The sequence below is a fragment of the Ictalurus furcatus genome, chromosome 7 (genome assembly GCF_023375685.1).
Source record: "Ictalurus furcatus strain D&B chromosome 7, Billie_1.0, whole genome shotgun sequence".
Taxonomy (NCBI): Eukaryota; Metazoa; Chordata; class Actinopteri; order Siluriformes; family Ictaluridae; genus Ictalurus; species Ictalurus furcatus.
Window position 1 is genome coordinate 16,501,398 of NC_071261.1, and position 24,886 is coordinate 16,526,283.

Below are 24,886 nucleotides of genomic sequence, written 5' to 3' on the forward strand. Positions count from 1 at the left end.
ATTTCTTCTTGCATGACAAACTGTACAGGAAATGGCTGTTTGGCATGCTGTTCAGTAATTTACTGTCATCTGCAAGTGTAGGCCATTGTTTGTTTAATGAAATATTTTTCTCGGAACAGTTCAGGCAGTATTTACCTCTAGTATTAACCTTCACACAAAGTTGAAAAACATGCTCTAGACGACTGTCTGTTGAGGTCGCCACAACGTATCTGCCTTTCAGCCTAATATGAATGCATCTTTGTATGTCATGTTAAATCAACCTTCTGATTCATTTCCCAGTTTCCATGATTTATGACTCACTGGAATAAGAATCATGGAAACTGATTCTTTCCATGTTAAGACTGAAAAGTATTACTTAAAGCAGTAAAGCACTAAAAGCAGTTAAGACTGAAAAGTATTACTTAAACTGTACCTTGAGTCCTGGAGGGCCCTCAGGTCCCTGAAAAAAGAGAAAAAGACAGAAAAAAAGTTATTAAATAATATAATTTCCTCTTCCAGTACACTCCTTAGATTACTAGCCCTGCCCAAGCAAGGTTTATGAGTAATTAAAACAAGCTACTCAAACCCTGGAAGAAGAAAAAAAATCAACCAAAGGCCTGTTTTATTTTTGAGGAGAAATGTGCTTTTTATAGTGTTCTTTGAGTCTATTTCCTATATATATGTATATATATATATATATATATATATATATATATATATATATATATATATATATATATATATATATGTATGTATGTATGTATGTGTGTGTATATATATATATATATATATATATATATATATATATATATATATATATATATTTGGTCCAGAACACTGGATTTTTGCATGCCAGTGAAAAACAAAGTTCCACAAAATTAAACTGTAAAATGTCAGCGGCAACTAAATTGTTTCTTTCCTCGTCTGGGCCCAAGAGAGACTGAATGGCCAGATTAAACTGCATCCACAAGAATATCCTTTGGGTGATTACCACAGACGGATTACTATGGGTGTTTTCTCACCAGGTCTAGTGAGGCGATATCAAACACTAAGAAATAGCTAAGAAAAACTTCAGTGATAAAATGCCTGTGACTGTGGTTCAGGTATGGTGTTCTATGTATGATACATATAGTAAATATGCAGCAGTTCTTGTCAGTCATCATTCTGTGGTCTGATACTATGTATGAGTGTTTTGGACTGATTAACACCATTACCACATATATTTCATTCAAGTCTAGCTGACATCTACTGCTCACATTCTGCTTTGATCATGCTTATGCAATGCTGAGGATGCCATGCTATGCATATATTGTAGACATTCTATGCCAAACTGTATTCAGGTGCAAATGCCATTAGAATAGGTACTCCAGGTGCTCAGAACTGTTTGGCCCTATAGTGGAAAATAGCCTAAAGAGAGCCATACTATTGTCTCTGACCAGCCTTGAGCCCACAGTCATCATAGGATGCTGCATTCCATCACTTCATGAGTGGGTTCCCAGGAGAGCTCTCTGATCCTGCCCCTGTCGACCAGCAGAAGGCTATTGCATGGCACACAACAAGAACACCGCTATCTCTTTGACAGATCTCTGCTTGTGCAGGCTCACTGAAAGTTGGCCCAGTGTTTAACCACTGTGATGAATCATGGTGTGTAGTGAGGACAAGTTCAAGCCATATTGGATGTATCAATTTCAGAACTCCCTCTGTTCTCCTGAGTGATGAATTTCATAGTAAATATCGCATTAGGAGTCCAAGCTCAGATATTGTCCATATGTCTGCAGACAATGTCTGTGGTCTATCGCGTCAGACATTACATCTTGCCTACCCAATTTTCCAAGCTAAACAGAACTAAGCCAAAGCTTTGTCTCAGCACTGAGGAGATTAGTCAGTATTGAAAGAAAGCAAATAATAGGTTATTAGGCATCAATTCAAATGATTAATGATTCTTTTCCTGTTCTCTCCTTTTCATCCTGTCTCTGCTTAGCAGCTTAACAGAATGAGAATACTTCCCCCAGTAATTGGCAATAGACATTAAAAGCCACTAACAAACCTCTAAAGGAACCTTATTACCTCTTAACTATAGCTATGTCTTATTTGTACAGATACATCATATAGTACATCATGTACATCATGTACATCATGTACTGATGTCTAACTTGCTGGTTTGAGTATTTTAGAAACTGATCTGGGATTTTCACACACATTTTCTGGTCATTTTTCCAATCCCTAAATGTCCCTTTGTGTCTATGCCCACTGTAGCCTCATATTCTGGTTCTCGACTCACAGGAGTGGAACCTGAAAAATGGTCTTTTGCTGTTGTAGCCCATCTGCCTCAAGGTTCAAGGGATTGTGTTTTGGTGCTCCTAACGAAGTGATTGTAAGGTGTATAGAGTCATTATGTAAAAGGAAGCTCTTTTAAAAAGCATGTGTGGGCTAGGGCCCAATTATCATTTTACAATGACAAATAGGTTTCAGAGAATATTATTCTCTGACATTTATTGTGTACATACAGTAAAACACTGCATATAGTCATTCACAGTGACAGTACTGGATTGATAGTGGACAGTATTGGATAGAAAACATAGTATTAGATCCAGTCTTTCATAGTAGAATTAAGGTTTCATTTAAGAATTGATGTTCCTTTAAATGAGTGGCATACTATGTTGCTTTCATTTGCTAATTGATTAAATGCATTAGAGCATTTGCTAATTCATAGAAATAAAGGTTGTATAACTTTTTCCTAACATTCAAAACATTTTCAAAAGCAGTGCCATTCTGCAAAAGACAATATAATGTGCCATCACTATTATATCTTCCATCATGAACCGCCTCTGGAAAGCAGAGCAACCTTATGGCACTGATGGCTCCTGATAGAATCTGCAAATATTTCTATTTTTCTACTCTCTGCTCCATGACAACTTAATCATAATAACCAACACCATATGTCCTGCGTGTCTTTGGAAAACCGTGGAATTTTGTTCATTTGGCAGTAGAATCTCCAAGCTCAACTTTGTGCTAGGTAGACACTGGGCCCTGGTGAGGTGCATTGCATTGGTATGCCTTCATATTCTTTGCCAAAAACTATTTTCCCTGAAGCATTGCTTACTACCGCAAAAATTATTACAATGACTTGATTGTAAGTTAATTATTAACTTTTTTTTATTCCTTGTTAAATGTAAAATGATTTAGTCAGAATAAACCATCAGAAAAGCAGGACTTTCCACTGTACATTTCCTTGCATACACCATATACAATGACTGATATTCGCTCTCCTCATTAGGTACCAATCTACGTATCTCTGGCATCCTTGTACTCTGCTTACATTTCTGTCTCATTTTACACCCTTACTGTAGTACTTGACTTTGGATAACGTGGTCCGAACTGACATATCTTGTGAAATCACTGTGAGGAAAATAGTCAATGACTCGTAAACATATTGTTTTTTTGGGCTGCGGTGGGGTGGTTATTTTTTCCCCCACATTTTCTTCTTGGCCAATTCCTACCCACCAGTCATGTCACCCCTATCATGTGACAGGTGAAGGTGAAGGCCATCACAAACTGCCTCCAAGACACGACACACCTTTTCAAACAGCTGCTCATGCTGTATCATGGTGTGGTATAACACACTTGGAGGAAAGCACTACCTGTCCCATTCTGTATGTATGAGCTCACAGATGCTCACTATTGGCTAGTATCGCTGTGATTGACAGGGGGAGAGAGTATGCCACCCCTCCCACCCAGACAGAACTACCAATTATGTTCTCTTGGATTCCCGACGATGTATGGTTATGGTATCTTGGTATCTTTGGGTTTTGAGCTCACAATCAAGTTGCGCCACTTGGGAACCCAACATATTGTTTTAGAGGGTCAGGTACAGTGTTTTGAAAAAGGTATTTGCATGAACAAAGGCAACCCGAGTAAACATAAAATACAGTTTTTAAATGATAATGTCATTTATTGAAGCAAAGAAGTTATCCAATACCAACTGGACTTGTGTGAAAATGTATTTGCACCCGTAGTTACTAATTCCCCAAATCTAGCAACCAGGCCTGATTACTGCAAAATCTGTTCAATCAAATCAACAGTTAAATAGAACTTTTTCTATAGCATGAAGTTGGTTAAAAGGTCTTACCCAGTAACACACTACGCCAAAATTGAAAGAAATTCCAGAAATTATGAGGAAGAAGGTGATTGAAATACATCAGTCTAGAAAGGGTTACAAAGCTATTTCAAAGGCTCTGGGACTCCAAAGAACCAAAGTGAGAGCCATTATCTTCAAATGGAAAAACTCGGCACAGTAGTAAACCTTCCCAGAAGTGGCCGACCTTCCAATATTCCTCAAAGAGCACAGCAACTACTCATCCAGGAAGTCACAAAAGAGCCAAGGACAACATCAAAGGACCTACAGGCCTGTCTTGCATCTATAAAGGTCACTGTTCATGACTCCACTATCAGAAAGACACTGGGCAAAAACAGCATCCATGGAAAAGTGGCGAGGAGAAAACCACTGCTGACCCAGAAGAACATTAAGGCTCTTCTGAATTTTGCCAAAACACACCTTGATGATCCTCAAACCTTTTGGGAGAATGTGCTGTGGATTGATAAGTTGAAAGTGGAACTGTTTGGAAGACAGGGGTCCCGTTACATCTGGCATAAACCAAACACAGAATTCCACAAAAAGTACATCATATCTATGGTCAAGCATGGTGGTGGAAGTGTGATGGTGTGGGGATGCTTTGCTGCTTCAAGTTTGATTGTAGTCATTGCTGCTAAAGTTGGAACAAACATATTTTAAGTTTAAGGGGGCAGTTAGTTAGTTTCACATGGGTGATGAGTGTTGGATAACTTTTTTTTGCTTAAAATAAAAAAAAGTATTTTTACTCAGGTTGCCTTTAGTTTTATCTTGTATTTTGTTTGAAGATCTAAAACTATTCAGTATGAGATATACACAAAAACAGAAGAAATCAGGATGTGGCAAATCATTTTTCACAGCACTGTGTTGGTGAGAGATTCACCAGAATTAATGAGAAAGTGGTGAAAACAGTGGGAATTTTTAAATGTTGTTTCTACCATGGTAGTGAATTTGGCTTAATGCATACGTTGTTGTACAACTGCTGTAAATGCGGCCATGGGTCGTGAACTCCTTATGTTAGTTTTTAGTTTCGCTTTCATAGATTTCTTTAGGTTTACATTGTTTCCTGAATGCCTTATTGTGTAAACACAAACACATTTTACATTAGTTGTCATATATCAAGGAGGTAACTCTGGACTTCAATTCCCATCAGCCACTGCACTGTACTACAATATGTCACATGACCACCTGCACCTGAATCACGTTTCTGTTAACGTGCACTCCTATATATAGCCATTGTTTGTACTGCTTCCTTGTCTCACGTAATTGTCTATCTTGCTTTTGTCCATGCTTCCATGTTTGGTTTTTGCCACAGTATTTTGCCAAGTTGTCTTAGTGTCTTTGTTTTGTTGTTTGATTGTTTAATAAAACGTTGAATATCTGCGATTGCTTCTGCCTTAACCTTGAAACGTGACATCATTAGTCTAGAGAAAATCATAAATTAATCCTCCAGAAATGGAGAACAATCTTTATGTACTGTGCAGTCTACGATTTTCAGTTCTTACTGTCATTCACTCATGGAGCTTCAGAGGTGGCTAAAGTAGTTTGAGCAAGGTGTGACTACATGAAAAATGCCACTGGAGTCACTTTTTAAGATGATATAACATTTTCCAATTGGTTAAACATGCTAATAATGTATAAGGCAGTGGGGAATCAGTGGTTAAGGCTTTCAAAGAGTTCAAATCTGCCACTGCTAGGTCCTTGACATGGCTCTTATCCATAAACTGTTCAGTTATATCCTGTCTCAACTGTAAGTTGTATTGAAAAAAGTGTCAAACAAATGAATACACTTAAATGTATTATTTGACTCGGTATGAAACTGTGTAATAAACTATGTAATTGGTCATTAATTAGTTCATTCCATTAGGTAGTCTACTCTTTCATCCTTCTCTTTTTATAGCGCTACTTCCTATTTGAGTGTTATTTCAAATTATAGGTGTATTTGTGAAGTGTAACATGGAATGAGATATCATTCCCTATTAGTATTAAAAGTAATAAATTAGTAATAACAGCAATGTTTCTCACTGAATAAAAGGGTATCACTTAGTATGTAAGATGTGTTGCTCTGGATAAGTTGCTTACCATGGGGCCGAGCTCTCCTGGGGTTCCTGGGTCTCCCTGTGATAGAGAAAAACAAACAAACAAACATAATATCTAATTCTACAAGGGATTACTGTATGAGTCATAGTTGATAAAAGACTATTATAATGCAAAATATTTCATGTATATGGCCAATAATCACACCCATATGTGCTTTTGAACATCCCATTCCAGATTTAGTACCCCCCTTTGCTGTTATAATAACCTTCACTCTTCTGGGAAAGCTTTCAACTAGATTTTGGAGCATGGCTCTGGAGATTTGTGCTAATTCAGCCAAAAGAGCATTAGTGAGGTCAGGCACTGATGTCTGGGGATAGGAGACCTAAGATGCATGCAGTGTTGTAGATCATCCCAAAGGTGTTTAGTGGGGTTGAGGTCAGGGCTCTGTGCAGGCCACTTCAGTTCTTCCACACCAACCTTCACAGACCATTTCTTCATGGAGCTCACTTTGTACATAGGAGCATTGTAATGCTGGAACAGGTTTGGACCCCTTAGTTCCAGTGAAGGGAAATTGTAATGCTACAGCATATAATGACATCCCATACAATTGTGTTTGGGACAAACTTTGGGACAACAGTTTGGGGAAGAAACACATATGGGTGTGATGGTATAACCACCAGCATATTGTTTATCATACATTTCAATAATTAAAAAAAAAAAAAAAAAATTTGTACAAACTGTTTTTTTTCTGTCTTTCTACTTCATTTTCTGAAGTGAGTAACTGGAAAGACTGATAACAATATAATAATCTTATCTGGATTGAAGCAATATTTAATATTTTACATGCTTGCCACAAATCATAACTGAAAAATAACATCAGTTTCCCTTAGAATGTTTTATAATGGTATATAATTGATACATTTAGTATTTTTTTTATTTCCGTTTTATCTTTCTCAGAATGTATATAAAGTAACACACTGTCCCTCTGACAGAATTAAGGATCCATTGAAGGAGTTATGTTTAGTGGAAAGCAAAAGTAATATCAGTCAATTGCTGGGGTACAGACAGCTTGTTGGAAGCAGGAACATTTTTGAAATATGGGGTTGAGCATGGTGTGGGTTATGGTGTGTTTGTTGCACTTTGCGTCAATGTACATTTTCTAGCAAGACTCTATGAAGCAGGAAACACTCACTTGTAGCCCTGGAGCTCCCCTGGGACCATCCTTCCCTGTGTCTCCTGGGGGTCCCCTGGGGCCAGGAGGACCTGGAGGTCCAGGAGGTCCTGGAGGGCCTGCTTGACCTTGATCACCCTAACGAACAATTAAGGCAACATAATATTTGTAAAAATGAATTCAGAGTGTGAGATAGCATTCAGCAGGAATAGAGATAATTCCAGTGAATGAATAAAAAGGCAAGGAAAATAGCTATCATGAAAAGGGATTATGAATCATAGAGTAGTTCAACTCAACTAAGTACACTATAAGACAGCAGACATGATGTTAGCTTTCTGTTTTAAGCCATGATTTAGAGCTGCGGTGTACAGTCCTGCTTTAAAATTTTCTTGCTGGTATTTTAATATATAACTGCTTTTAAAGATTCCAGATTTCCACATTAGTCTGCAAGATATTTGTGTTTAATTATAGAGTACTGGAAATATTTCTTTATTATTCTTGTACATAATGTACTAAATTGTATGCACTAATATGGCCTCAAGAAAAAAAAGTGACCTCAAATCATAATGGGTGTGCACAATTTAATTCACTCATGCTCTCAATTTATTATATTGATTTCTCTAATTAATAAAATCGTGCAAATGTTTTGGTTAATCTGTGCTCTCCTCTAAAGAGAAGATGTCTAATATTTAGTTGAATGGATAACCTGACCAGGGGGCACAGTGGCTTAGTGGTTGGTTTGCCTTGCACCTCCAGGGTTGGGTGCTCGATTCCCACCTCCACCCTGTGTGCACGGCGTTTGCATGTTCTCCCTGTGCATCAGGGGTTTCCTCTGGGTACTCCGGTTTCCTCCCCAGTCTAAAGACCGTGACAGGCTCCCTTGTTAACCTATGTAGGATAAGCAGTACAGCAAATGGATGGAATATTCTGACCAAGCAGCTGGGCTACAGCGCAGGTGTAGTTCATAAGTCTCTATTATGGACAGAAATTCAGAAATTAAAGTATACTTTTCACTGGAAGGTGTTAAAGAGACATATGAATAGCACTCACTTATCTCCAATGACATTGCTGTGAGCAATAGAACTCTGAAGAGAATATTAAGGGTGCATGTGCTTTACTGTTGTCAAATTAATTTCATTGTTAGAAACATTGATCCCAGAAACCTAACAGAAAGTTCAGTGGGCATGTTATCCTTAGAGAACCACACAAAATAACCAAAATGTGGGCACAACTTTATTAACTCTAGAATTCAAAATTGTGATCCTTGATTTAGTATTTCGTGGCCATGGTAAACTAAATCATGTGCACAGTTTAGTACATCAAGCACATGCATTAAAAAGATCTTTTGTGGCCTCTCCAGGGTTCTGTATTTAATTTATCAATGCAGTCGCTCTTTATTAAGTGGAACATTTTGTGTTTCGTGGTAGACTCCCCACTTAATATGCATTGATAGGTCATCTGGGGGAAATGCGCATAATGTTTTATTGACCTCTTATATAAAATAAATCTTGGGAGGTTCGCTCTTTTCTGCCATTAAAGGACACTATTAATGATTTTCTTTGTAGACAGTTTAAGGCAAATCAAAAATAAACGAGTACTCAGTAGCTATAAAGTTCCACTACAACCTCAGAATGATTGTTATTTATTACTGCATATGTTTTGTTTGCCAGGCAGAACCAGAAGAATGGAGATGAAGGGAAAAAACAGTGGCCTACTGAGAGAGAAGAGTGAGGTCAAGCACTACCTTAATGAGCCGACGCTTAATGAGCTGCTGATCAGCAGAAAGAAAGCCATGATTGATCTTAGGGAAGACCATCTGAGCAGGAGTGAGAGGTCAGAGGTGGGAGAGGTTGGAGAAGAGATAGTTTGATGAAGTCCCAGAAGAAGGAGAAAGTAGAAGAAAAAAAAGCACAAAAATAGATTAGATCAAGTGGTTGAGACAGAGGACCAACTTCAGCGCCTTCAAGCGCGAGGAGAAATCCACACTTTTCTGCAGTGGTTTTTCTTAAGTCTGGACTATATTTGGACCCAGAGGTCTCTATTACCACCCCAGGGGTGCTGGAACACCGACAGAGAGTTCATCAGCCCCAAGAAAAATGTCAATTTCTTCTCACTGAATGCACTGTCATCACAGTAATGCTTAGTGCTAAGCCAGACCCCAGGGGCTGCACACATTGAAGCCATGGTTATTTTTTTCTGGTCATTTATACAAATGTATAAATATGAGGGAATATAGATGTTTTTTACATTTACAAGCATTGAAAAGTACACTGGATGGATATGTGGTAAAACATGCGCATTCGCTGTCATGGTTACTGTCCAGACCATATCTTGGTTAGTAAATCTGAATCCTGTGTATAATTGCTTGCACATTCCTTTTTTTTTCTTTTTTTTTTTCAACCAGCACTGTTAAGTCCATCGTCTTGAATCTGTCTCCATACAGCAGTGGCCCTCAACATTTTTCTGGATTGCATATGTTAATCAGTTGTGGAGGAGGCTTTTAGGTCTTAATTCTTTGTAATCATGGCTTCCAATGGCATATCTTCTTGCTGGACAGCATTTTTAAGTAACAACAGAACAGTTTATATACAATATATTACACAAAATATGCTAGTTATCAAGTTACATACTCTGCTTATAGCTTATAGTGTTTTTAGTCTATATATTTAGTGACAAACCATGTGTGGCAGATGGGGCGTGGTGGATCGTTGGCTATGGATGGAGAGAGGAGTTGAGCTGAACCGGCAGTATTTGTTTTCACCTATGTGTTGTTACCGGAGGTCTAATTATATGATTTTATTTTTAAAGAGAAAAGCATACAGACAAGCAGTGAACTATTTTGTATGGTTGTTTTGATTCTCTTTAAGTCAACAGAGGTGCACTGAAAAGTGTTCACTATAAATAAAAAGAATACAAAAAAAGACGGTGTTCTCCACTGCACCATACACACCGAGTTCTACACAATGGCATTTTGGAATGTGGCTATCTTGCATATTTTTTAGCTTTGCATTATTGGGGGTATTTTCCACTCATCCTGTGTGTTGCTTGTATCAGCTATTACTATACAAAATTCTTGTGAATGGTATCAAAACCTTGTTTGTGAACCTACAGAACCTACAGTGCTTTACACTGTAAATTAAACAAGCAATAATAAGTCATTACCTACAAAACAAGGAGGATGTAATAGCAAAGATGATGCTACCCAAATTTTCCTTTGAAGTGTATTTATTTGTTCATTTATTAACGAATATTTAACACTAACTAGCTACTACTATAGGTGATCCATCCATGAATTATAAAGTCTTAATGTTGAAGAGTGTTTTGGCCTTTAGCAATGCTTAGCAGTCTTTAGCAGGACTTCTAAAAAGCAGTCATTTGAAGAAAATGAACCTGATCGAAAATATATCTATCTGTTCTACGGAATCAATAACAAACTTAGTTTCTTAAAAAGCACTTGCATGCTGCAGGCTTGAGAACCACTGCCATATAGTATACAGAAAGGAGCTCCTTCTTTCATTGGGGCTGCTGGCACTTGAAATGTATAATAGCTATTGATTGGATTTGCTTGATCAAATCAGCTTGTTCTTCTGTTGTTAACTGGTCTCAGGTGACAAACAGTGTGAGGGTCTGGTTATCTCAGTGTGTGAACCGTGGAGTCTGGCTGAGCAGCTGCGCCACCCGAACAAACCTTTACAGTCAGGATTTGATTGCTGTGTAATGCAGCCATGGAGGGCACACCAGGAAGTCCCTGGGGACAAAATGGTATAACAAAAACAACCACACAACATAACATGGATTTTGTACACGACTGCACATGTCTACTGAGTATGTAGCACTGTGTCAAATTCAAGGGTAGCAGTCAAGGGTATTGTCCATATGGATGGCCGAGGTGCATTTGAACTAACATATCTTTTTAAATGATTAATAAGATCAGTTATTTAATAATAAGTGCCAGACTTTCCATGTCTGGTGCATGACTCTGTATCTGGCCATCTGTTTTGTGGGACAATTCTTTTAAAATGGTTTAAATGTTTATTTAGAATGAAATGAATTTCCAGGAAAAATTTGATTGTATATGTTTTTTAATGGCTGCGCTGTCATCCCAATACAACCTAAAAGTCTAGTGTATGTCTATTAAAAAAAACATTCCAGCAATTAGTTGAACAGTGGTTTTTAAATGGTTGTCATAAAAACTTAGGGAAATGCCATGTTTATGGGATATTCCATCCTACCATGTTTGGGAAGTAATTGAAATGGCATAGGTCATTTAAAAGAGTAAAGCTCAGGAAACAGCTGTCTACTGTTTCATTTCAAGTGAAGAAGATACTCTTTCAAACAAAACTATAATAAATCTAGATAATGAGACATTACTACAGAATGAGTTACTAAAAACCATAGACATTCTGAGCGTAAAACTGGGAGCAAGCACAAGAGGATCACTGAGGGATCCTCTGACAGAAATACTGTCTAGGCCTTTTGAGTTATGTAGCGCTCCACTAAACCTGGAGTGTTGCCTTTGCTTCATTCTGTTAGTTTTACAGTAAGCTTGATCAATTTGCCTGGAGTCAGTGGGACTTTGCATTGATCCCAATACATTTTATAATAAGACTGTGGCTAATATAAGCTGAGTTTATGTACCATTAATTTGGCCACAGAGTTGCACCATCAACCTCACTGTAACTGTCCCTGTGTTACAATAATGCCCTTAGCAGCAGGAAGAAAAACGTCTGACATGAGTTAACCAAAGAAGAGTTCAGTTTTCACTTTTCTCCTTCAGTTTTCTCCTTAGGCATGGAAAAGAAACTTCATAATGTCTCACTAGATTAATTTCAAACTTGTTATGGAACTTTACAGTCCTCACAATTCCACTGCATACTATACATGAACAATTAATGAGGGGGATGGAGAATCTTAATTATTAGAAAATTGTTTGTTTTTGACTGATACCTAGTGTTGCTGTGAATTTCATGTTTTTTGTTTTTTTTCTGGGCCTGAAACTAGACAAATGCAATGATAAGAACCTGAATTGCCCTTTGCGTTAATGATGACATTACACCATTAATCTGGACTAACCTGCGTTTATTTGACATTTTTCCATTTTGTTTGACTAAGCCAGTTCAATTGAAGTATAAACACAACTCCTAAAATATAAAATATCCAACTCCTTTAACCACATCGTTTATGCCCAGTTTAACATCATTTGTTACAAGCAGATTTGAGCTGTTCTGTGTGCATTTAAGTTGTGTGCAGCAGCCAGTGCTGGAGTTAATGTCCCTTCTACTTATCTTCTTCTTATTTTTCGTCCTCCTTTCACCGAGCGACAAAAGTTTAGTTGCCATGAAATGATTATCTATATTTGAGTGCAGATGGTTTCAATAAATTGAAATAAGTTATTGATTGAATCCTGAAGGTGGCTCGATATACTTGGCTTGTCATGTATTTTACTAACCTCATCAGACTGATTTTAAATCAGTTTATTTTTAAAAGACATCTTGGCTTCTGAATCATAGCATGCAAAACTCTTTGTCCTGGAGTAGCTTTTCAGATCTTTAAAATTGAATAATGCTTCTGACATTTGTCAAGAGATTGTATACTGGATAAGTCCCAAGATCTCAAGTCCATTGCAGTAAAGTAGCTCATCTTGAGTTGTACATCTGCAGAACTACACAAACTATAGCTACCAGGACTGGACTTCCCTTTCTAGCTCTGAAAGAAAAGCCTAAGTAAGCCTAAGTAAATTGTCTTCAACTGTATGTTGTATACACCTTTTGTCAGTGACAACCAAATAATTGTTTCAAGTTTGATTCAATGTGTACTATTCACAAGTGGCTGCATTATTTGATGCTGATTCACTCTTTGAACTTTTAAACCCTTAACTAAGGAATATGAGTTGGTGTGTGAGGGATAGGTGATCTTGCCACTGTGGCACAATGGGTGAAACAGCCATGTTTTGTTTTGTTTTGTTATGTTTTCCATATTGGCCAAGAACAACAGTTCACTTAAAAATGGAAACCAATGTAACATGTTTAGAGTTCTGGTCAAAATAACTAAAGTATTAAACTAAGCTACTTTCTTTGTTTTTACAGTCTTTATTACTTCTAAATTTCATTACATTACATAAAGCACATATTTGCATAAAATTTTCATGTATTTGTGCACCTAGCTAGCTACTTGCTATGGATTTGGAGGAGTATTGTTACTTCTATTCATGTAAATACACTTATGAATATTGATTTCCTATTCCTTTATATCCCTGAATAGACAGTTTCTTTCACATTTATATCTTTCACATTACATCTACCTATGTAGACAGTTCGGTATAGAAACCCATTTTTGCCACTTGAAAAAAGAAAATTATTTCTGTAGTCAAGATGACACTTTCTCCTAATTATGAGTCAGTATCCCATAATAATGAGGGCTTCTTGAAATTATGACTCTCAGAGAAGTAGCTTGCACAGTTTGTTTTGTCTGGGAGGTTCATCAGACAGACGTACCTTGGATATTTAGTGCTCATGTCATGTAAATCTTGGATAAGTGTAGTTTAGTTTGTGAAATGTAAATCATTCACATCATCCATCATCTTATTATCCAAATACTTCATTAGACAATTAAAAACTATACGACACAGAACAAAACTTACCAAAAGCTTCTGCCTGTGCAGTAACTCAAGCAAGAAGTGGTTTTTGTGGTTACAGTATAAATCTAATTTTCAAGGAGCAGGAGACTAACAGAGCTTCAAAATGATACACAGTAAACCACAATCAGGACGTTGGTATGGGCTTGCTTTTACACAACTCAGGGACATAAGCGACAGTGTCACATGTGATGAAGATATTAAGTATTGCGCTGATGGCTATGTTCTGTCACCACAAGTTAACCTTAACGTGCACCCGCATGTGGGGCAAATTAATTAGAGACACTTTCAATGCCTGGTCCCCTTCTGGAGTCTATCCAAGACAATGATGAATATAAAGAAAAGGCAATGAGTAACAGAGAGTAGGAGAAGTTCAGGCATATAATGCAATAAAGACAGATAGACTTAATAAGTCGGTCACAGTTAAAGGAATTCCTGCAAGCAGATATTGGAATAAGATATGTGAATGATTTATTCAATAATTTGCCAGCTGTGGCAAAGCGTGGACTTCATAATCATTCTCTATGAGGTGCGAATTTATCAAAATGTCAAACAACTGGGATGGAAATAATTACGTTCTTTCAATGAGCTCTCAGTCTTCAGTGCTTATATGTCATTGTGAAATAGAAAAGATTCAGCTATATCAAATTACAATAAACTCAGTCACATTTGTTTTTGTTTCAGGCACTCTTCCTCTGTTGAGGGCAGTCAGTCCCGCAGAAGCAATCAGAGGGCATTGACCTTCCTTAATGGCTACCTCAGGTGTTTATAGTTCAACCCTCCTGTGCCTGCTTGACTTATTTTAGTGCAGCTTTGTTGAGATTGGAAAGCTTAAATATGCACTGTCCACAAAAAAAACCATGCATCTGAAACATTCCATGCACTTATTATCCCAGATATAACAGATATTTATTATTTTTTTAATCACACAAAAATGTGCATGTTATAGAAGACGACATACCCGCGGTCCCTGGTCTCCTTGATCTCCCTATAAAAGAAAAGAAAAGCAAAGGGAGAATATGATTAGGTAACATCATACATACAAATGGACAGACAGACTGGAAGAGGAGTACCACCAAGACATATTTCAAAATACACTGATGAGGAAAGCTAATACCCGCAGCCTCAAGAATTCATTGCGGCTGAGGGGAAAATCACTTATGATAACAGAGTGATGTCAACAAGGGTTTGAAAGGAGTACTGAGGTGAAGTGTGAGTTGAAAAGGGAAAGTGTATATGTGAGGGGGTCCTAATTTGTCTTATTGTGGTTGAAAACAGGAACAACCACCTCATTTAGGGAACTGGCTTCTTCTCTATCAGAGCTTCTAAAAGGTCTATCTGTATATCAGCCAGCCTGCATCACATTAACACCATGTTTAGGTAGAACATCCAAAGGAATACCTTTCATTAACATCTACAGCATTTTTTGGCAGACACTTTTATACAGAGCGACTTACAGTTGCAATTAAAATTATTCAACCCCCATTGCAAATCATGTTTATTGTCAAAACTGACAGACTATCGGCTGTTTGCAATGAAATCAAACAAAAGTAATTGAAATAGTTCAACACAGCGAATACTTCAAATGGTTTCCACAAACTCAGTATACTCTTATAATGACTTTTCCAGTTTCAAAATTATTCAGTCCCTTCATGGCAAGCATCCTTAGTACTTAGTAGCGCACCCTTTTGATACACCTGATTTGATTTGCAATGGGGTTGAATAATTTTGATTGCAACTGTACATTCATCTCATTTTATATAACTGAGCAGTTGATGGTTAAGGGCATTGCTCAATTAATACACCTTAAAGGTGTAGAGGTTAGAATGACTATGAATCATAATGTGACTGCTGGCTTCTAACATTTTCATTCATTGTTACAAAAATTTTGAGATGAGATGAGCATAGGGATTGCACCACTTTAGCAGTAAGCATTGTGCAAGATATTGGTCAATGAGTCTCATTATATAATTTCACTCAGTTTATCATTCTTGCTTACTGCTATACAGAAGCATAGGGACATAATATGCAATACTGATACATGTCTGTTCCATGCTTACAGGAAACAGCTTTACACTAAACACCAGTAGAAGTGTACTAGGCTAGAGCGATCTGTGTGTGAGAACAGTTAGTGTGAGTGTGATCATATAAATATTTGAGTACAGTTTGTACTTTTTATATAGGTATATGTACTATATACTTGTCTATGAACATCACTGATGCTGGGCAATACACTGAGTCATTTAAACGTTTCACCTACTCAAAACAAGGATGATTCACTTTACATTGATTTTATGTGAGTGGACTTCTCCCCGCTTATAGTCTTACATACCTAAACCTAAAGATAGCCTTGAATTTCCTTAACAACATCAGTAGCCAGTTTCACCAACTTAACTTTTGTGGTACACATTTAGTTTGACTGTGGTATGTGCTTTATGATAAAGCGATGTATTCATCTATATTTTTGTCATGATCAGTGCTCTTTTTCCTTCTTGGTTTTCAGTTTAGAGATTTTCAACCTGGGGCTATTGTGTAACAAAGCAACAAAGAATAGCGAAGTTGATGCTATGAAACTATATCGGAATTTCAGTGATCAACAAACAAGGTAACTGATTTTAACAGGTTGGTGGGTAGGTCTAAGTTTTAAGGGACCAGAAAAGACCCAGAAAGGACAAAAACATCTGCCCTGAAGATTTTCCCATGTAAACTAAAATCTTTCATGGGAAAAATCTTCAGGGCAGATGATTTTGTTCTTTCTGGGTCTTTGATAATATGACAATTTGCAGTTTTTAGTTGTATTAACTTCACTTGGAGTAATTGCTATAACATATGTGATTACAAGATGGGTCATGGATTTTCCACAACATTAAATGAGTAAAATCTATGAAACTTTGTTCATTGACTCAATAGTTTGGTAAGCAGTGGCAAAATGTTGTGGTAAAAGACAAATAAATGTTGGACTGCAACTCACCAACCCATTTTCATTTTCTTATAACAGCATGTCCCATTGTGTTTTATTCCTTACTATTACCCATTTTCTTCCAATTTATTCATAGCCAAGTTCCACACCATCAGCTTGTTCTCCCCTAAAACATAATTGGCTACTATTCTGACTCCCACCCAGAATCCACTTGGACTCCCAGCTAAGGCATCACCTGGTTTCAAAATCACAATGCCAGTTTAAAACTATGTTGAAACTGTTACTTGGTGCAGCCATTAAAATTTTTGCACTTTGTAAACTTGGTCAATTTATGAAACAAATTCAACAGTTCAATTGGTGCAACTGGCTGCAGCAGCTTACACTGTTCAGCCATAACATTAAAACCACCTGTCTAATATTGTGTTGATCCCCCTTGTGCCACCAAAACAGATCTGAACCGTTGAAGCATGGACACCACAAGACCTCTGAAGGTGTGCTGTGGTATCTGGCACCAAGATGTTAGCAGCAGATCCTTTAAGTCCTGTACTATAAGTTTCGAGGTAGGACCTCAATAGATCAGACTTGTTTGTCTAGCTCATCCCACAGATGCTCAATCGGATTGAGATCTGGGGAATCTGGAGGCCAAATCAACACCTTGAACTCTTCATGTTCCTAAACCCATTCCTGAACAATTTTTACAGTATGAGAGGGCGCATTATCCTGCTGAAAGAGGCCATTGCCATTAGGGAATAACGTGCCATGAAGGAGTGTACTTGGTCTGCAACAACGTTTAGGTAGGTGGTATGTGTCAAAGTAACATTGCCCAGAGCATCACACTTCCTCCGCCGGCTTGACTTCTTCCCATAGTGCATCCTGGTGCCATCTCTTCCCCAGGTAAGCAACGCACACGCACAGAGCGTCAACATGATGTAAAAGAAAATGTTATTCATAAGACCAGACTACCTTCTTCCATTGCTTTATGGTCCAGTTCTGAGGCTCATGTGCCTATTGTAGGCGCTTTTGGCGGCAGACAGGGGTCAGCATGTGCACTCTTACCCAGTCTGCAGCTACACAGCTCCATACACAGCAACCTGTAATGCACTGTGTATTCTGACACCTTTCTATCATAGCCAGTATTAACTTTTTCAGCAATTGGTGCTACAGTAGCTCTTCTGTGTGATCGGACCAGACAGACTTGCCTTCACTCCCTACGTGCATCAATGGGCCTTTGGGTGCCCATGACCCTCTTGCTGGTTCATCATTTGTTCTTCCTTGGACTACTTTTGGTAAGTAATAACCACTGCATACCAGGAACACCCCACAAGACCTGCCGTTTTGTAAAGGCTCTGACCCAGTCATTTAGCTATCAACATTTGGCCCTTGTCAAAGTTGCTCAGATCCTTGCGCTTGCCCATTTTTCCTGCTTCCAACACATCAACTTTGAGAACAGACTGGTCACTTGCTGCCTAATATATCCCACCACTTGACAGATGCCATTGTAATGAGATAATCAATATTAATCACTTCACCTCTCAGTGGTCTTAATGTTATAGCTGATTGGTTTATATCAGCATTGACAACATCAAATCTGGTGAAAAATAATGTAGCATGTAATACAACAATTTGAACAGTGCTGCCATCCATGCTGCAAAATTTCAAAATGTTATACAGTCTAACCAAACACTGTATGATGTTGCCCCAAGAAACCGAATCTCGTGTATGAAACCACCGTTACTAATTCCTAATTGGTACATAGTGTACACGCTTTATCGTATGCAGTGTGACTAAATGAAAGAGACTGTAATTTATCATAGGTTATCCACATGACTTACAGACTGACTGTATGTGGCGCTCCATGCTATGCAAAGTTATTGAGCTGGAAGAGCTACATAGAGTGGTTTGCATTGGACTTGAGGGGTTTGTGGTCAGCAGATTTCAACAAACACTAAATGGCAGTGACTGGGCTGAGACAAGGGCTGATTTCTTCTAATTTAGCAGCTGTCCATTATCCACTTCTTGGACACAATTCCTTAAACCCAGATTTTGCATGTCCAAATTCTAAGGCATATTTGTGCATCTTCTTATGGCACTTCTCAAGTGATTATATGGGTTCAAAGAAAGAGTCGTGATGGAAAAACAGTCAAAGGTTTGCATTTTTATTTCTCATTTCTGCCTCAGAAATACACAACCTTATTAGAGACCTCTCATTTTTTGTGGAAAAGTTACAAATGGAGCTAGCCATTAAAGGATTTGTAGTTTTCTTCAACATATCACTTAAAGATGCAAGAATATTAGCAGCAACTCATGGAGTGTGAGCTGAGGAAACCTCACATATCTGCATGCTTTTATTCTTTCCATATTTTAGTTTCACTGATACACATGGTCACATAGAATAAAAGATTGTGGTAATATCTCAGGCTTAATACTTTTTTCCTAGTGTTTTTCTAGTGTTTTCTAGTGGGATGGTTGGTAAAGTGCTTGCTGAAATGTTAAAATTATTTTAGTCAGGGCCTTGTGTTTAGGCAATAATGCAGTGGGCTAACTATATCTGAATGTTAGAGTGTCTAAAATGAACCACTTCATATTGGCATCCAAATATATTGTTGTAATCAGAAACAAGGAGTAGCAACTGAGTGTAAATGCTATAAAAAGGATGCTTACCTTCTCACCTTTTGGACCTGGTGGACCCTGTTGGAGATAGAGAAAAATGTTAGGGTTTGCGAACACATTCTCAATGACTTTGCAAAACAACTTTGCCTAGCCATAAATTTGCATCGATAAACTAGTCCAGTGGCTTTCAAAGTGGGGGCCACGGCCCCCTTGGGGGCCGCCAGGGGGCGCCCAGGGGGCCTCAGCAATTTGGTGTGAAAAATAAATAAATGTATGTTTTCTCTTTCTCACTCTCAGACAACCACACACACACACACACACACACACACACACACACACACAATCAATTCCTAATGTAATGTAATGTAAAGATGTAAGATGTCATTATTAATAAAAAAAAGGGGGGGGGGGATATATTCAGAAGTCTGTATTTTTAATGTGTTTTAAAGGCATCTTGAAAAACGGGGGCCTCGGTCAGATTTTAACACCGTTTGGGGGGCCTTGCCCTGGAAAAGTTTGGGAACCGCTGAACTAGCCCATAATCAACTTTTCCCTTATTCAATTCAAACCTGCAGTACAGCTGGTAACGTTGCTGCCTCACAACTCCAGGGTTCCTGGTTAAATCCTGAGGTTGATTACTATCTGTTTGAAGTTCTACATGTTTACATGCTATATGGGTTTCCTCTAGGATCTTTGTTTACTTCCAACTGCCACCCTGACCAGGATAAAGCAATTACTGAAGATGGTAAAGTAGAGGTTATGACATACTACATATATTACATATATTAATATGGTGGATATTTTGTATATTATTAACATTTTCAATGTTAACATGCTCTATGCCACAGTCTGGTGACATCTTAACTTGCTTTTCTGTCAGCCACATCTGTCAAATTAAACCGTGGTTTTCATTTGCACTCACTAATTGCAAGAGCTTATAGGCCTCCTGCACCAGTTAACAACTCCCAATGAAAATTTTCTGATATAATTTTGTATGTGATTAAATATAGATAGCTTTTGAATAACCCTGGACGCCTGGAATATATTTGAACTGGATTTAATTTACTCACCGAAGAGTCTGGGCTTTTATGCACAGTGAATTGCTTTACTGCTGTAGCATTATGGTGCTGAGGTGGAAATGATTCATTTCTTTCTTTTTCCTTATTTTGTGATAATGACTGTGAAGACGAAGCCTCTAAAACACAAACACATGTCGCTGTCTGCTGTTGTGTTCACACTAAAAGGCTTGATGCAGAGGAAGTGATGGCACAGCCAGACACCTGCTATCCTCAGCTGTAGCGTTCCTTCCTCCAGGGTTTCTCTGAGGTAGCTGATGTTTGTGATGACAGCCCAAACCTTACAGGAATACCTATTATTCCTTACAAGGTTTTTTTTTATTAAAAGGAAATTGTTGTTTACTAATTTAATGGGGTCAATAACCATATTAAATGCTGTTTTCCTGTTATAAATGCTCATACCTGCTTCATGACATGTACCCAGTTAATTTAGACTAAAGAAGGAAGCCTCTGAATCGTGCCTCTTTGTTATTTGTGAGGGCAAGCTTCTTCTTTTTTTTTTTTTTTTTTTTTGCAATTTGACATTTTCCTCTTAAAACACAGTGTGTTACCATTACCTAAGTCGCTTCACCCTGAGTCTGACATTTCATGGATCACTTCCAGCTAATACTAGGTCTGGAGCTGTTCCTTTCACTCCTGAACACTAAGCAGCTCTCCCAGTGAGACAGAGAGAAGGTGAGAAGAGAAGCACAGACATGATGTTAATCTCTATCTGGGCTCTATCAGACCTTGTCAAGTTCATGAGCACAGATGTTCATCAAAGATATGAGGAGGCATTCACATTAAATCAATTACCCTTGTGTTAAACAAACATGTAACAGCTGCCATGCCCATGGAGAAAGAGCTGTGTGATTGTTCTCTTCTAAATTGTATATTGATCTAATTGTGGGTTATTCTAAAAGGGCGAAGCATACAATCCTGATTGCTGAAAAGGTCCTATTGTATAAAGAATTTGAGAATTTGAGTCTATCTGCTGTATGAAATGTGTTAACTGTAATTAGCTCATTGTGCAAACCACAAAAGTCAATGAAGATACCTAATGAATAAAGATACAATGAATGCACTAAATGTACATTTAGAATGTAAATAATGTGGTTTTGATCATTGTAAGAAAGAAAAAAATCTGTTTGTCAGTTGAATGCCTTTCTTCCACCCTACCAGAAGGTTGTGCTATTTAGTGACATTTGCAATTGAATACATTTTGTGCAAATGAAACAAACATTTTAATTTCAGTAAAATTATGTAGGAGGTATCATACGCTGTACAGAAGATTCAGAAACCTCTTATATTAGACAACTTCTTGATTAACTGAGTGCCATGCATAGAAAAAAGTATTTGCCCCCACCCTGATTTTTTCTGTTTTTGTGTATATCCATCCATTCTCTATACCGCTTATCCTACAGGGTCGGGGGGAGCCTGGAGCCTATCCCAGGGGGCATCGGGCAAAAGGGGGGGTAAAAGATGGATTGGGCCAATCCATCGCAGGGCACATACACATTCACACACTACGGACACGCCAATCAGCCTACCATGCATGTGTTTGGACTGGGGGAGGAAACCAGAATACCCCGAGGAAACCCCCGGAGCACAGGGAGAACATGCACACTCAGGGCCGTGGCAGGATTCAAACCCCCAACCCGGGAGGTGTGAGGCGAACGTGCTAACCACTAAGCCACCGTGCAAATTGTTTTGTGTATATCCCGTACTAAATTGTTTCAGAAATTAAAACAAAATCTAAGCTAAAACAAAGGCAACTTGAGTAAACACAAAATACAGTTTTTATAAATTATAATGTTATTTATTGAAGCAAAAAAGTTATCTAATCCCAACGGGGCCTGTGTGAAAATGTATTTCCCCAAATCTACAAAACTGCATTCAAAATGGGGTTCAGCTGGATTAGACACAACTAGGTCTGATTACTGCAAACCCTGTTCACTGTATATCTGCCAGAAAAAAATCCCTGAAGAGTAGTACAGGACATAAAACAAAATGATACATACTTTCTATGATCATTATGGCTCATTAAAAGTTTAAGGAGTTGCAGCTTTAGTACAAAGACGTGTCTGATGAACTTCATTGTGCTGTCTTTCCTGACCGGCAGACAGCAGTTCAGGAATAAATGGCATAAAATGGTCTTTATGAAAAGACTGAACGTTAAGAGCCTAAACCCCAAAGAACCAAGAAACATTCCCCACAGCACATCTGATTAAGTAGATATCCTGAGTATTAATACAAATGTGATAAATTTTCACTCCAAATCTCTGTTTTTGTAAGCACTCTTATATCTGATCACTTTAGACTAAGCTTTGGTATGCAGTGTTATCAAAACTTTATAATGGCTTGCTCAGTTTGGCTTGGCTCAGAAACTGTTTCAGACAATGGACTAAGAGAACATCAGATCTTCAAATAGCACTGACTGGAAGAATTTGCCTACACACACACGAGTGCGCAATTTTTGTGGCCATTTTTTTAAATTAATTTTTCATTTAATTTTCAAATTGAATTGAAATATACAACAGTGATATAATCTGCCGTTATCTTAAATTTGGTTGGATAACATATTTTAATGGATGTACAGTTGGATGTCTTTTGGCACACTGAACCCCAAGTGCAGAGTAAGTTGAGGTGGACTCTATGTTCACATTAACAATAAATGGTGAAGACAGTATAATGTCAAACTGCAAATGTGAGTCTAAGGAGGTTTAGTTATCTTGGCAGTTTAGAAATATTCTTGTTACTTATTCTGTTTAAGTATCTGCTTTCAATAATGATTCAGTTAAGGACTGTACAAACACAGCTAAATCAAAACAGGAAGAAGACCTAAAGCTAATAAGGCTTCTGGTAATATTGACCAACATGAAATTGATGAAGAAACCATAGCAAATGAAATAAACAAGTTCAATAAACAATTTGGCACAGATTATTTCTCTGCTGAATGTGGTCAAGCATTGGATATTGTTACCACAGTTGTTGAGTCTGATAGGTTTAAGATTGATCCAAAACCATGAAAAAGGGAATTTAGCTATGCAATGTGAACAAAGTTACTGGTCCCATACTGATTACAATACTGAATGTATTTTTGAAGTTTTATTTAAGACATCTGCAGAATGTGTAGAATCACTAGTTACTAAGGATCTTGGACTGTGCCACTATTAAGTGGAACTACTTATTCCTGACCCAGCAGGTGAGTGTGAATCAGACACTTATTTTATTCACTCTGTACACTTGCAAATGCACAAGCAGCACCGTTTACAGTGTAATACAGTATAAGAATCTTTCAGGTGGCACAGTCTTCCATGGGCTCATGCCGAATGATTCATTCATTCATTCTTCCATCCATCCATCCATCCATCCATTTATCTTCATTTACTGTGGTCAGGGGTCATGTTGTCTCTGGATCCTATACAAGGGACACTAGGAGGGAATACAGTAGTCATTCCACCAACTCGCATGTTTTTTTGGAAAATGGGGGGGGGGGGGGGGGGGATTACAAATACAAATACAATTCTGCACAGGTCCTAACCAGAGGTCAGGATCAACCCTTAGACCATGGAGCTGTGAAGCCCCAACGCTACCTTGGTTTATAATACCAAATCCATTGGCAGCCATTCACCAGTCATTAAAAGCCAGAGCATCAGTTGGGTAACTCTTACAGGTAACTAGGTATACATATTAGTGAACATGTTATGGAGTTCCACACAGGTGGAATGTGTGTTTAGTAGGGTCTGGGTATATTTTCTGTGACTATAGTCTTTTGTATCAAAGATCATTTGTTTTATTAAAGTGTTGAAGAGACATTTCTCTTCTGTGGTATCACATCATAGTCTGGCTAACTGACAGTCAAGCTAAAGCCTCAGATCATCCACCACAAACAAAGACATAAAAATTATGGGAGTCAGAAACCACCCCAGCCTCCAGGCTGTTTATGTAAAGATAATATTCGGAAAATGATCTCATACCCCTCCCAAATCTCCCACCTGGAAAATTAATTAATTCCCCCAGGCAGACTTTTTAGGATCCCCCAGTCTATTTTAATAGATACAAACATTTACACTATATACAATAAACCTTTAAATAACACTGCGGTCCAAGTCAGATTCACAACATGTTTTAAACAGGTTTTATGAGGAATATCTTTGTGTTACTGTGTTAAATTCTTTCAGGACAATAAACTAGATCTATTTTACGTTAAGGCAGTAAGAAATGGTCTTGGCATCTATGGTATCTACATTTGAATGAGTTTCCTGGTCCTGATTCCTGGTTAGGTTAAAAAAGAAATTCCACCTATTTTCACACTTTCTATTACCATTATGTCTGCCTCTTACAA

General features: G+C 37.9%; 1 protein-coding gene across 1 annotated transcript in view; it reads right to left on the minus strand.

Moving 5' to 3' along the window:
* The window catches only part of LOC128609978 (collagen alpha-1(XXV) chain), a 169,931-nt gene that overhangs the window by 42,955 nt on the left and 102,090 nt on the right, over nt 1-24,886 (minus strand). Inside the window, exons 5-10 of the mRNA XM_053628952.1 lie at nt 19,535-19,561; nt 14,915-14,941; nt 9,064-9,135; nt 7,341-7,457; nt 6,191-6,226; nt 413-439 (exon numbers count right to left, since the gene is read on the minus strand). Coding sequence (XP_053484927.1) covers nt 413-439; nt 6,191-6,226; nt 7,341-7,457; nt 9,064-9,135; nt 14,915-14,941; nt 19,535-19,561 — 306 coding nt within the window. The remainder of the gene's footprint in view (nt 1-412; nt 440-6,190; nt 6,227-7,340; nt 7,458-9,063; nt 9,136-14,914; nt 14,942-19,534; nt 19,562-24,886) is intronic.